Here is a 12,363-nt window from a genome sequence, read left to right on the forward strand (position 1 = left end):
TCACAGTGTGTATATATATATATATATATATATATATACACACTGCTCAAAAAAATAAAGGGAACACTTAAACGACACAATGTAACTCAAGTCAATCACACTTCTGTGAAATCAAACTGTCCACTTAGGAAGCAACACTGATTGACAATCAATTTCACATGCTGTTGTGCAAATGAAATAGACAACAGGTGGAAATTATAGGCAATTAGCAAGACACCCCCAATAAAGGAGTTGTTCTGCAGGTGGTGACCACAGACCACTTCTCAGCTCCTATGCTTTCTGGCTGACATTTTGGCCACTTTTGAAAGCTGGCGGTGCTTTCACTCTAATGGTAGCATGAGACGGAGTCTACAACCCACACAAGTGGCTCAGGTAGTGCAGCTCATCCAGGATGGCACATCAATGCGAGCTGTGGCAAGAAGGTTTGCTGTGTCTGTCAGCGTAGTGTCCAGAGCATGGAGGCGCTACCAGGAGACAGGCCAGTACATCAGGAGACGTGGAGGAGGCCGTAGGAGGGCAACAACCCAGCAGCAGGACCGCTACCTCCGCCTTTGTGCAAGGAGGAACAGGAGGAGCACTGCCAGAGCCCTGCAAAATGACCTCCAGCAAGCCACAAATGTGCATGTGTCTACTCAAACGATCAGAAACCAACTCCATGAGTGTGGTATGAGGGCCCGACGTCCACAGGTGGGGGTTGTGCTTACAGCCCAACACCGTGTTGTGCGGTGGCATTTCTTTGGGGTGCCGCACAGCCCTCCATATGCTCGCTAGAGGTAGCCTGACTGCCATTAGGTACGGAGATGAGATTCTCTGACCACTTGTGAGACCATATGCTGGTGCGGTTGGCCCTGGGTTCCTCCTAATGCAAGACAATGCTAGACCTCATGTGGCTGGAGTGTGTCCCCCAGACCTGAATCCAATTGAGCACATCTGGGACATCATGTCTCGCTCCATCCACCAACGCCACGTTGCACCACAGACTGTCCAGGAGTTGGTGGATGCTTTAGTCCAGGTGTGGGAGGAGATCCCTCAGGAGACCATCCGCCCCCTCATCAGGAGCATGTCCAGGTGTTGTAGGGAGGTCATACAGGCACGTGGAGGCCACACACACTACTAAGCCTCATTTTGACTTGTTTTAAGGACATTACATCAAAGTTGGATCAGCCTGTAGTGTGTTTTTCCCACTTTAATTTTGAGTGTGAATCGAAATCCAGACCTCCATGGGTTAATAAATTTGATTTCCATTGATAATTCATGTGTGATTTTGTTGTCAGCACATTCAACTATGTAAAGAACAAAGTATTTAATAAGAATATTTCATTCATTCAGATCTAGGATGTGTTATTTTAGTGTTCCCTTTATTTTTTTTAGCAGTGTATATATATATATATATATATATATATATATATACAGTTGTGCTCATAAGTTTACATACCCTAGCAGAATTTGTGATTTTCTGGCCATTTGTCAGAGAATATGAATGAAAACTCACAAACTTTTCTTTCACTCATGGTTAGTGGTTGGGTGAAGCCATTTATTGGCAAACAACTGTGTTTACTCTTTCTCATACGTCCTAGAGCAGAGATTTTCAACCTGTTACAACTCGCGGCACACTGAACAAGATTTAAATATTGCCAGGGCACACTCAGATATAATGGTGCTGTATGGTGCAGTTGCATGTCCTAGGATGTCATGTCGCAGCTTCTCCATAGGTAATGCCTGAGCCACATCTGAGAAAGCCAGAAGAGCCCAACACTGCCCGGGCCCAAAATTAGAACTGGCTCTGCAACCACTTAACCCACCAGTATTGATTGTTCCAGGGCCTCAGTAGCGGCAAAACACTGACGGGCCTGGCTGTGCTTCTATGGCGGCACACCTGGAGACTGCTCAGGGCACACTTGTGTGCCACGGCACAGTGCTTGAAAAACACTGTCCTAGAGGATGCTGGGGGTGCTTCAAGAACCATAGGGTATAGACGGGATCCGCAGGACACATGGGCACACTATAAGACTTTGAATGGGTGTGAACTGGCTCCTCCCTCTATGCCCCTCCTCCAGACTCCATTTAGATTCTGTGCCCAGCGAGACTGGATGCACACTGAGGAGCTCTCCAGAGTTTCTCAGAGACAGACTTTATTTAGGCTTTTTCTTTTCAGGGAGACCTGCTGGCTACAGGCTCCCTGCATCGTGGGAGTGGGGGGAGAGAAGCAGACCTACTTCTTAAGAGTTCAAGGGCTCTGCTTCTTAGGCTACTGGACACCATTAGCTCCAGAGGGTTCGATCACTACGGTACGCCTAGCTGCTTGTTCCCGGAGCCGCGCCGTCACCCCCCTCACAGAGTCAGAAGATTGAAGCCGGGTGAGTATGAGAAGATCAGAAGACTTCAGTGACGGCAGAAGACGGCATTTGAGGTACCGCACGGCGGTCGCGCTGCGCGCCATGCTCCCACACTGATCACGGCACTGCAGGGTGCAGGGCGCAGAGGGGGCGCCCTGGGCAGCATGGGGGGCCTCAAACAGCACTGGCATAGAGTATAACAGTGCCCAGGCACTTGTTAAGGGACCCCCGCCAGTATAAAGATTTTTTGAGCGGGACTGAAGCGCGCCATGTAGGGGGCGGGGCTTAGCCGCATAGCTCTCACCAGCGCCATTTTTCTCTTCACAGAAGGCTGCAGAGACGCTGGCACTGACCTCCACACTGCTGTGCAAGTAACAGGGTGCAAGACGGGGGTGGGGGGGCACTAGTGATTGGTGAATTATTATATATGTAAAAAGCGCTAGCAGGTCTGGGCAGTCTTGTTACTGACTTCAGAACCGGGATAGGTGCTGGGTGTGAGCTGGCAGAACTCTCTCTGTGTCTCTCTAACAGGCTCTGCTGTGGGTCTGTCTCCTATAGCCCCAGTGTGGTTGTGGCTGTCGGTACGCATGTGTGTCGACATGTCTGAGGCTGAATGCTCTTCCCAGGAGGAGGCTGGTGTGGGGACAGACAGTTCTGTGAGAGTGACAGTGTCGGCACCACCGACACCGACGGATGATTGGGTCAATATGTTGAGTGTTTTAAACACAAATGTGACTAAGTTGGCTAAGAGATTTGATAAATCTGAGTCTAAGAACCAGACATGGAGGAAATCCATGGAAGATGCTTTGTCACAGGTCCAGACCCCTTCGGGGCCGCAGAAATGTGCATTTGCCCAGATAGTAGATACAGATACCGACACGGACTCTGATTCCAGTGTCGACTATAGTGATGCCAGATTACATCCAAAACTGGCTAAGAGTATTCAGTACATGATTGTGGCGATAAAAGACGTGCTACATATCACTGAGGACCCTGCGGTTCCTAATACGAGGGTCTGTATGTTTAAAGGAAAGAAACCTGAGGTAACGTTTCCTCCCTCTCATGAACTGAACGCACTTTTTGAAAAAGCTTGGGAAAATCCTGACAAAAAGATACAGGTTCCCAAAAGAATTCCAATGGCATAGCTGTTCCCCTCTGGGGACAGGGACAGCTGGAAGTCAATCCCCACGGTAGACAAGGCTTTATCGCGTCTATCCAAAAAGGTGGTGCTTCCGTCCCCTGACACGGCAGCCCTAAAGGATCCTGCGGATCCTAAGCTGGAAAATACCCTGAAATCCATTTATGTCACTACAGGGTCGCTACTCAGGCCCGCTGTTGCTGCGGCATGGGTGAGTAGCGCTATTGAAAAGTGGGCAGATAACTTGTCCTCTGAGGTAGATACCCTAGATAGGGATAGTGTGCTTTTGACTTTGGGTCACATCAAGAACACTGCAGCATATTTAAAGAAAGCTTTAAGGGATATTGGCCTTTTGGGATCAAGGGCCAATGCCATGGCTGTCTCAGCTAGGAGAGCATTGTGGATTCATCAATGGAATGCTGATGCTGACTCTAAGAAGGCGATGGAGTCTCTACCGTTTAACGGTAAGGTCTTGTTTGGTGACGGCCTCACTGACCTAGTGTCTACGGCTACCGCGGGTAAGTCATCTTTTTTACCTTATGTTCCCGCACAACAGAGGAAATCGCCTCACTATCAGATGCAGTCCTTTTGGCCCAACAAATTCAAGAAAGGACGTGGGTCCTCTTTCCTTGCTGCGAGGGGGAGAGGAATGGGAAAAAGGTCACAGGCTGTGGCAAGTTCCCAGGAACAGAAGTCCTCTCCGGCTTCTACCAAATCCACCGCATGACGCTGGGGATCCGCTGCGGGAGTCCGCACCAATGGGGGCACATCTCTAACTCTTAAGTCAGGTCTGGGTGCACTCGGACCTGGATCCTTGGATAGTAGATACCCAGGGATACAAGTTAGAGTTTCAAGACGTGCCCCCTCACCGATTTTTCAAATCGGCCTTGCCAGCTTCTCTTCCAGAAAGGGAGATAGTAAGCACTACGATTCTAAAGTTGTGTCAAAATCAAGTGATTGTCACGGTACCCCTGTCTCAACAGGGGGAAGGTTTTTATTCGAGCCTATTCGTGGTCCCGAAGCCAGATGGCTCAGTCAGACCGATTCTAAACCTAAAATCCCTCAATTTCTTTCTGAAAAAATTCAAGTTCAAGATGGATTCTCTACGAGCGGTGATCTCCAGTCTGGAGGAGGGGGATTTTATGGTGTCGGTCGACATAAAAGATGCCTACTTACATGTCCCCATATATCCTCCACATCAGGCTTACCTGAAATTTGCTGTGCAGGATTGTCATTATCAATTTCAGACATTGCCGTTTGGTCTGTCCACGGCTCCGAGGATTTTCACCAAAGTAATGGCGGAAATGATGGTTCTCCTGCGCAAGCAGGGAATCACAATTATCCCGTACTTGAACGATCTCCTCATAAAGGCGAGGTCCAAGGAGCAGTTGTTGAAGAATGTTGCCCTTTCACTGACGATTCTGCAACAACATGGTTGGCTCCTAAATTTGCCAAAATCACAGTTGGATCCAACGACACGGCTGTCGTTCCTGGGTATGATTCTGGATACAGAATTGCAGAGAGCTTTTCTTCCAGTGGAAAAAGCTCTGGAAATACAGAACATGGTAAAACAGATTCTGAAGCCGGCAAGGGTGTCAGTTCTTCACTGCACTCGGTTGTTGGGGAAGATGGTGGTGGCCTACGAGGCCATTCCGTTCGGCAGGTTCCATGCCAGGGTGTTTCAGTGGAACCTGCTGGACCAGTGGTCCGGGTCTCACCTGGACATGCACCGGAAAATAATTCTATCTCCCAGGACCAGAATTTCCCTTCTGTGGTGACTGCACAGTTCTCACCTTCTGGAGGGACGCAGATTCGGGATTCAGGATTGGATCCTGGTGACCACAGATGCAAGCCTCCGAGGCTGGGGAGCAGTCACGCAGGGAAGAAACTTTCAGGGAAAGTGGTCAAGCCAGGAAGCTTGTCTACACATAAACATTCTGGAATTAAGAGCCATCTACAACGGCATACTGCAAGCAGAACATCTTCTTCGAGGTCTGCCGGTCTTGATTCAGTCTGACAACGTGATAGCAGTGGCCTACATAAACTGCCAAGGCGGAACAAAGAGCAGAGCGGTGATGGCCGAGGCCACGAAGATTCTTCACTGCGTGGAAAGACATGACAGCGCTCTGTCAGCGGTCTTCATTCCAGGAGTGGACAACTGGGAAGCAGACTTCCTCAGCAGACACGATCTCCATCCAGGAGAGTGGGGTCTTCATCTAGAGGTCTTTGCAGAAGTGACAAGTCGTTGGGGAGTTCCTCAAGTGGACATGATGGCGTCCCGCCTCAACAAGAAACTTCAGAGATATTGTTCCAAGTCAAGGGACCCTCAAGCGATAGCGGTGAACGCCCTAGTGACACCCTGGGTGTTTCAGTCGGTATGTGTTCCCTCCACTTCCACACATTCCAAAGGTGATAAAAATTATAAGAAGAACAAGGGTTCAGGCGATCCTCATTGTTCCAGATTGGCCAAAAAGGGCCTGGTATCCAGATCTTCAGGAGTTGCTCATAGAAGATCCCTGGCCTCTTCCTCTTTGGAAGGACCTGTTACAACAGGGGCCGTGTGTGTATCAGGACTTACCGCGGCTGCGTTTGATGGCGTGGCGGTTGAACGCCAAATCCTAGCCCGAAAGGGTATTCCCAGTGAAGTCATTCCGACACTTCTTCAGGCTAGAAAAGAAGTAATGGCAAAGCATTACCACCGTATTTGGAGAAAATATGTGTCTTGGTGTGAATCCAAGAAAGCTCCTACGGAAGAATTTCACCTGGGGCGTTTGCTCCATTTCCTACAAGCAGGTGTGGATGCGGGCCTAAAGTTAGGCTCTATTAAAGTACAGATTTCGGCTTTGTCGATCTTTTTTCAAAAAGAATTGGCCTCCCTTCCAGAAGTTCAGACCTTCGTAAAAGGCGTGCTGCACATCCAACCTCCCTTTGTGCCCCCAGTGGCACCATGGGACCTTAATGTGGTGTTGCAATTCTTGCAATCACATTGGTTTGAACCTTTGCACAAGGTTGAGTTAAAATTCCTTACTTGGAAAGTGGTCATGCTGTTGGCCTTGGCGTCTGCAAGGCGAGTGTCTGAGTTGGCGGCTTTGTCTCACAAAAGCCCCTATTTGATTTTCCATGCTGATAGAGTGGAGTTGAGAACTCGTCAGCAATTTCTGCCAAAAGTGGTTTCATCATTTCATGTAAACCAGCCAATTGTGGTGCCAGTGGCTACTGACGCCTTGGCGGAATCAAAGTCTCTCGATGTGGTCTGAGCTTTGAAGATCTATGTCGCCAGAACGGCACAGATTAGGAAAACAGAGGCTCTGTTTGTCCTGTCGGCTCCCAACAAGATTGGGGCTCCTGCTTCTAAGCAGACTATTGCCCGCTGGATTTGTAATACGATTCAGCAGGCTCATTCTACGGCAGGATTGCCGTTACCGAAATCGGTGAAAGCCCATTCTACCAGAAAGGTGGGCTCATCCTGGGCGGCTGCCCGGGGAGTCTCGGCGTTACAACTTTTGCCGAGCTGCTACTTGGTCGGGTTCAAACACCTTTGCGAAGTTTTACAAGTTTGATACCCTGGCTGAGGAGGACCTCTTGTTTGGTCAATCGGTGCTGCAGAGTCATCCGCACTCTCCCGCCCGTTCTAGAGCTTTAGTATAAACCCCATGGTTCTTGAAGCATCCCCAGCATCCTCTAGGATGTATGAGAAAATAGAATTTTAATACCTACCAGTAAAGCCTTTTCTCCTAGTCCGTAGAGGATACTGGGCGCCCGTCCCAGTGCGGGCTGTGTTTGCAGTTTGGTTATAGTTACGCTCATGTTGCGTTGAGTTCAGTCAATCTGTGACTGTTGTTGGTTATGCCGTTACATGCGTTGTTGTTGAATGCCATGTTGTTCGGTGTGTTAGTGGTGATAGCTGGTATGTATCTCACCTTAGTTTAAAATAATAAAATAAATCCTTTTCCTCTAAATGTCCGTCTCCCTGGGCACAGTTCCTATAACTGGAGTCTGGAGGAGGGGCATAGAGGGAGGAGCCAGTTTACACCCATTCAAAGTCTTATAGTGTGCCCATGTCTCCTGCGGATCCCATCTATACCCCATGGTTCTTGAAGCATCCCCAGCATCCTCTACAGACTAAGAGAAAAGGATTTACTGGTAGGTATTAAAATCCTATTTTTAAATCATAATGACAACAGAAACTACCCAAATGACCCTGATCAAAAGTTTACATACCATAGAGATTTTGGCCTGATAACATGCACACAAGTTGACACAAACGGGTTTGAATGGCTACTAAAGGTAACCATCCTCACCTGTGATCTGTTTGCTTGTAATCAGTGTGTGTGTATAAAAGGTCAGTGAGTTTCTGGACTCCTGAAAGACCCTTGCATCTTTCATCCAGTGCTGCACTGACGTGTCTGGATTCTGAGTCATGGGGAAAGCAAAAGAATTGTCAAAGGATTTGCGGGAAAAGGTAATTGAACTGTATAAAACAGAAAAGGGATATAAAAAGATATCCAAGCAATTGAGAATGCCAATCAGCAGTGTTCAAACTCTAATTAAGAAGTAGAAAATGAGGGATTCTGTGGAAACCAAAACACGGTCAGGTAGACATATTATTATAGATATATAATAATAGATAGATATATTAAGCAGATGTTACTCCACAAAGATAGACGACATCCTTGGTGCCTTCTACGCCAACTATTTAAAGAAAGAAATTAGCAGTACTCAAAGGATTTTCATACCCAACAGAATACACCGGACCCTCGGTTTAATTATCAATGTTTCAACTTAACTCAGTTAAATTGAAACATCGATAAATGATCCGGCTGTCCGGTGTATTCTGTTGGGTGTGAAAATCCTTTGAGTGCTGCCAGTTTCTCTCTCTCTCTCTCTCTCTCTCTCTCTCTCCTTCTCTGACTTTTTTACATAACTTAGGGGTAATCCTTGGAGAGAGATAAAGTGGAAGGAGAGAGAGTACCAACCAAAAAGCTCCTAACTGCCATTTTTCAAACACAGCCTGTAACATGGCAGTTAGGAGTTGATTGACTGGTACTTTATCTCTCTCCAAGGCATTTTAAAATAGAACCTTTAATAATTACAATTGCAACCAAACACAGTGGTAACTTCTCATGCTCTCTGGAGATACTTACCAGGAGTTGAAAAGGGGAGTGGTCACAGCAAACAGAAAGGGTGGTGCTTTTTTCCCCATGGTATCCACCCAGCACACTGACTAATACTTGTAAAAAATTCTTGAACCTATCTGTTGATATATTTTCAAGATATTGGTTACATATATTTGCAAATACATGGGAAGCTGCTGAGCCACTTCACGGCTTCTGTGATATCAGCAGTCCTACACTACATAACAGTGCCCACATAGGGCAATGTGATTTGTTTACAGTAAGGCCTCATGATAAAGGCTCATACAAAAATGCATCCAGATTGAGGGCTAGCTTACCTAAGAGCCAACCTTAGGATCTCCCATTTGCACTACAAGGTCCAGCAATACTGGCAGTGTTTAGTTACGGAATGAGGAGTGAAGAGTGGGCAGAGTTCCAGCCAGCTGCAGGGACTGATTGGATGAGATCTCTCTGTCCCTGCAGTTTTCGTCTGAAAAAAGTATTTATCTTCATATAACGTCATTCATTATTTTAATGTTTTTCTGCTACCTGAATTGTAGGAGTGGGGTAATACTGGAGATGGTAATGTTGTTATCTTCTCTGTTAACCCTTTGCTAAATAGTGGGGATACTTAAATGATGTGAGAGCACTTGTTTCCGTATGATATAAGTAGAAATTTGTTTGGCGAATGGGGCCCTTAGAGCCAGTGAATAAATAGTGGGAGCCCCTTAAGAGGGACAATAATATGTATGTATGGCCTTTACTAGGAATTTTATGCAACATGTAAAACCATGGGGGTCATTCCGAGTTGATCGCAGCAGCAAATTTGTTAGCAGTTGGGCAAAACCATGTGGGTGATTCCAAGTTGATCGCAGCAGGAAATTTTTTAGCAGTTGGGCAAAACCATGTGCACTGCAGGGGGGGGGGGGAGATATAACATTTGCAGAGAGAGCTAGATTTGGGTGTGGTGTGTTCAATCTGCAATCTAATTTGCAGTGTAAAAATAAAGCAGCCAGTATTTACCCTGCACAGAAATAAAATAACCCACCCAAATCTAACTCTCTCTGCAAATGTTATATCTCCCCCCCCCCCCACCCTGCAGTGCACGTGGTTTTGCCCAACTGCTATAAAATTTCCTGCCGCGATCAACTTGGAATTACCCCCCATGTGCACTGCGGGGGGGGGGGGGGGGGGGCAGATATAACATGTGCAGAGAGAGTTAGATTTGAGTGGGGTGTGTTCAAACTGAAATCTAAATTGCAGTGTAAAAATAAAGCAGCCAGTATTTACCCTGCACAGCAGCATTGCACACGCTAGGCCGCCGCCCTCTGGGAGTGTATCTTAGCATAGCGAACAAAAGATTAGCAAAACTTCTACTAAATAATTCTTTACAGTTTCTGAGTAGCTCCGGACCTACTCACAGATTGCGATCAGCTTAGTACGTTTATTACTGGTTTGACGTCACAAACACGCCTTGCGTTCGGCCAGCCACTCCCCCGTTTCTCCAGACACTCTCGCGTTTTTCCCTGACATGTCTGCGTTTTTTAGCAAACGCCGGGAAAACGCTGAGTTGCGGCCCAGAAACGCCCCTTTCCTGTCAATCATTTACCAAACAGCAGTGCGACTGAAAAGCGCCGCAGAAGCCACAGCAAAACAGCTAAGTTTTGTGTTAAATAACTAAGCGCATGCGCAATTTGCAACAAATCGCAGCATAGCGAAAATCGGCGACGAGCGAACAACTCGTAATGACCCCTATGGTTTTGCCCAACTGCTAACAAATTTGCTGCTGCGATCAACTCTGAATTACCCCATATACTGTATGCAGGATATTTATCTTTTGTAACACACATTTAGAGAGGTCGCTATCTGTGTCCTGCACACATATAACTTGCAGATAAGAAAAACAGCTAACCATTATGGTTTTACAGATCTGCAGATCTAGGTTTCTGGTTTGTCATTTACATCACTATTACATATGTCATATTTTTCCATTGTGATTAGATTTTTTGTTGAACTGTGTGACAGATATATCTGTACTTTGAGCCTAATTAAGCTTGGATCGCAGTGTGTGATCCAGCCGCAAGTTTTGAGAAAAAGATGAGGACGCATGCACAGCGCCCATCCTAAGCCTGGGGTGGCACAGAAAATGCTATCACCTCTGCCTGTCAATCAGGCAGAGGCGGTCGCGGGGCAGGCAACGCTCTATTTCCAGGGAGAAGACGGATCGTTGCGGGGGTGGTGCAATGAGAACGGGGGAGTGGAGGTGTTCAAACGGGGGCATGATCACAGCAGCTGTGTGACGTCACATGCAGCCACCGCGATCGAGAACATGGCGCCGGCAGGAGCCATCCTTGTTTCTGCTAACAAGCATAAATTGCGATGCGTTCGCAATTTCTGTGTGTTGAACGGGGGGAGGCAGCGGTCAGCATGCTGGGTAGCCTTGCCCATCGATGGGCGGCCCCCATCATGTGAACTAAAGGAATTTGCAATCCTTACTGAATTAGGCCCCATATTTCTTATAGTAGATATTACAATAACAGTGACTAATAGTATAAATAGATATTGCAGGACTTTTCATATACAATTGTTATTACCAGGCAAAACCAGATTGTAGGGTCTAAAAAAAAAAATCTTCATTATTATTTCATTTATCATGAAAGAGAATATTTTGATCTTTGATACATGGTGTGTCCTATCTTCTTAGGACACAATGGGGATGTGACAAAATGGAGGCTCCAACCCAGATTCCATTATTAGGGAGTATAGTAACTGGTGGCCTATCCTACTGCAATACTGTATTTCCCCTATTTATTAAAACCCCCCAGCTTAATAGTGAACACACCATCTGGTTTAATGGGTGATGGATTTTGCCATTGTGGAAATTGCTTTAAAAGTAACTGACGTTTTATGTAAATCTAAGCAATTTAACTAGGTAGAGTTTGCAATGCTACAGTATATATGTTTGTTTTTTTTTTAAGAATATACCGGTAATATGTATGATTTGGGTTTTGTTTATTGGCATGAGACCTCTTTCTCTTGATTCACACAGGAGGTAGGGTAAGGATCATAGACGGCGATGAAGTTCTTCCTCACTCCAAACCTTACATGGCTCTGATCGAGTTTGAGACAGAACATTATGAAATAATATGTGGAGGAAGTTTAATAAGAAGAAACTGGGTGCTAACAGCAGCTCATTGTCAAATGTAAGTACATCAGGTGTCATCTAGATACTGTAACTAGAGATTGTGATTTTGTAAAGGAATGTATATCATTTTCCACCAGTGATTGAACAACAGTTATATTGTGCCTTTGATAGAACACACTGTGTGTCAGGCATGTCCATACCCTCCAACTGTACCTTTTTGGCCGGTACGGTACCGTTTATTAATGGTCTGTACCGGCCAAAAAGGGCTTTGTACCGATTTTTGACTCACTAAATCTCAATTTAAAGTATAGGAAACGGGGCGTGGCCATGCCCCCTTTACCCGTGGCCATGCCCCTTTTCCTAATTTGTATTGGGTTTCCAGTGTACAATGTTGGAGGGTATGCATGTCTTACATTCGGAATGGATTCGGTAAGGGTCATTTATGAAGATTCCACAGCTGATGATGGACGAATCTGGGCAAATGCTTACAGCTACTGGATAGGTGCAATGATAAACCTTACTTTCAGTGGTATAAGTAGAAAAAATGGCTTAAAGATACTATGTGCGCACGCCAAAAAATGGGCGTGGCCAATGAAAATGGGAGCGTTATACACATATGGGGGGCCAGAT

At 46.3% G+C, this 12,363-nt stretch overlaps 1 protein-coding gene across 1 annotated transcript in view; it reads left to right on the forward strand.

The window, feature by feature from the left end:
* The window catches only part of LOC135056645 (granzyme A-like), a 78,693-nt gene that overhangs the window by 23,830 nt on the left and 42,500 nt on the right, over positions 1-12,363 (forward strand). The window contains exon 2 of the mRNA XM_063962085.1: positions 11,638-11,791. Coding sequence (XP_063818155.1) covers positions 11,638-11,791 — 154 coding nt within the window. The remainder of the gene's footprint in view (positions 1-11,637; positions 11,792-12,363) is intronic.

This window comes from Pseudophryne corroboree, chromosome 1 (assembly GCF_028390025.1).
Source record: "Pseudophryne corroboree isolate aPseCor3 chromosome 1, aPseCor3.hap2, whole genome shotgun sequence".
NCBI classification, from domain to species: Eukaryota; Metazoa; Chordata; class Amphibia; order Anura; family Myobatrachidae; genus Pseudophryne; species Pseudophryne corroboree.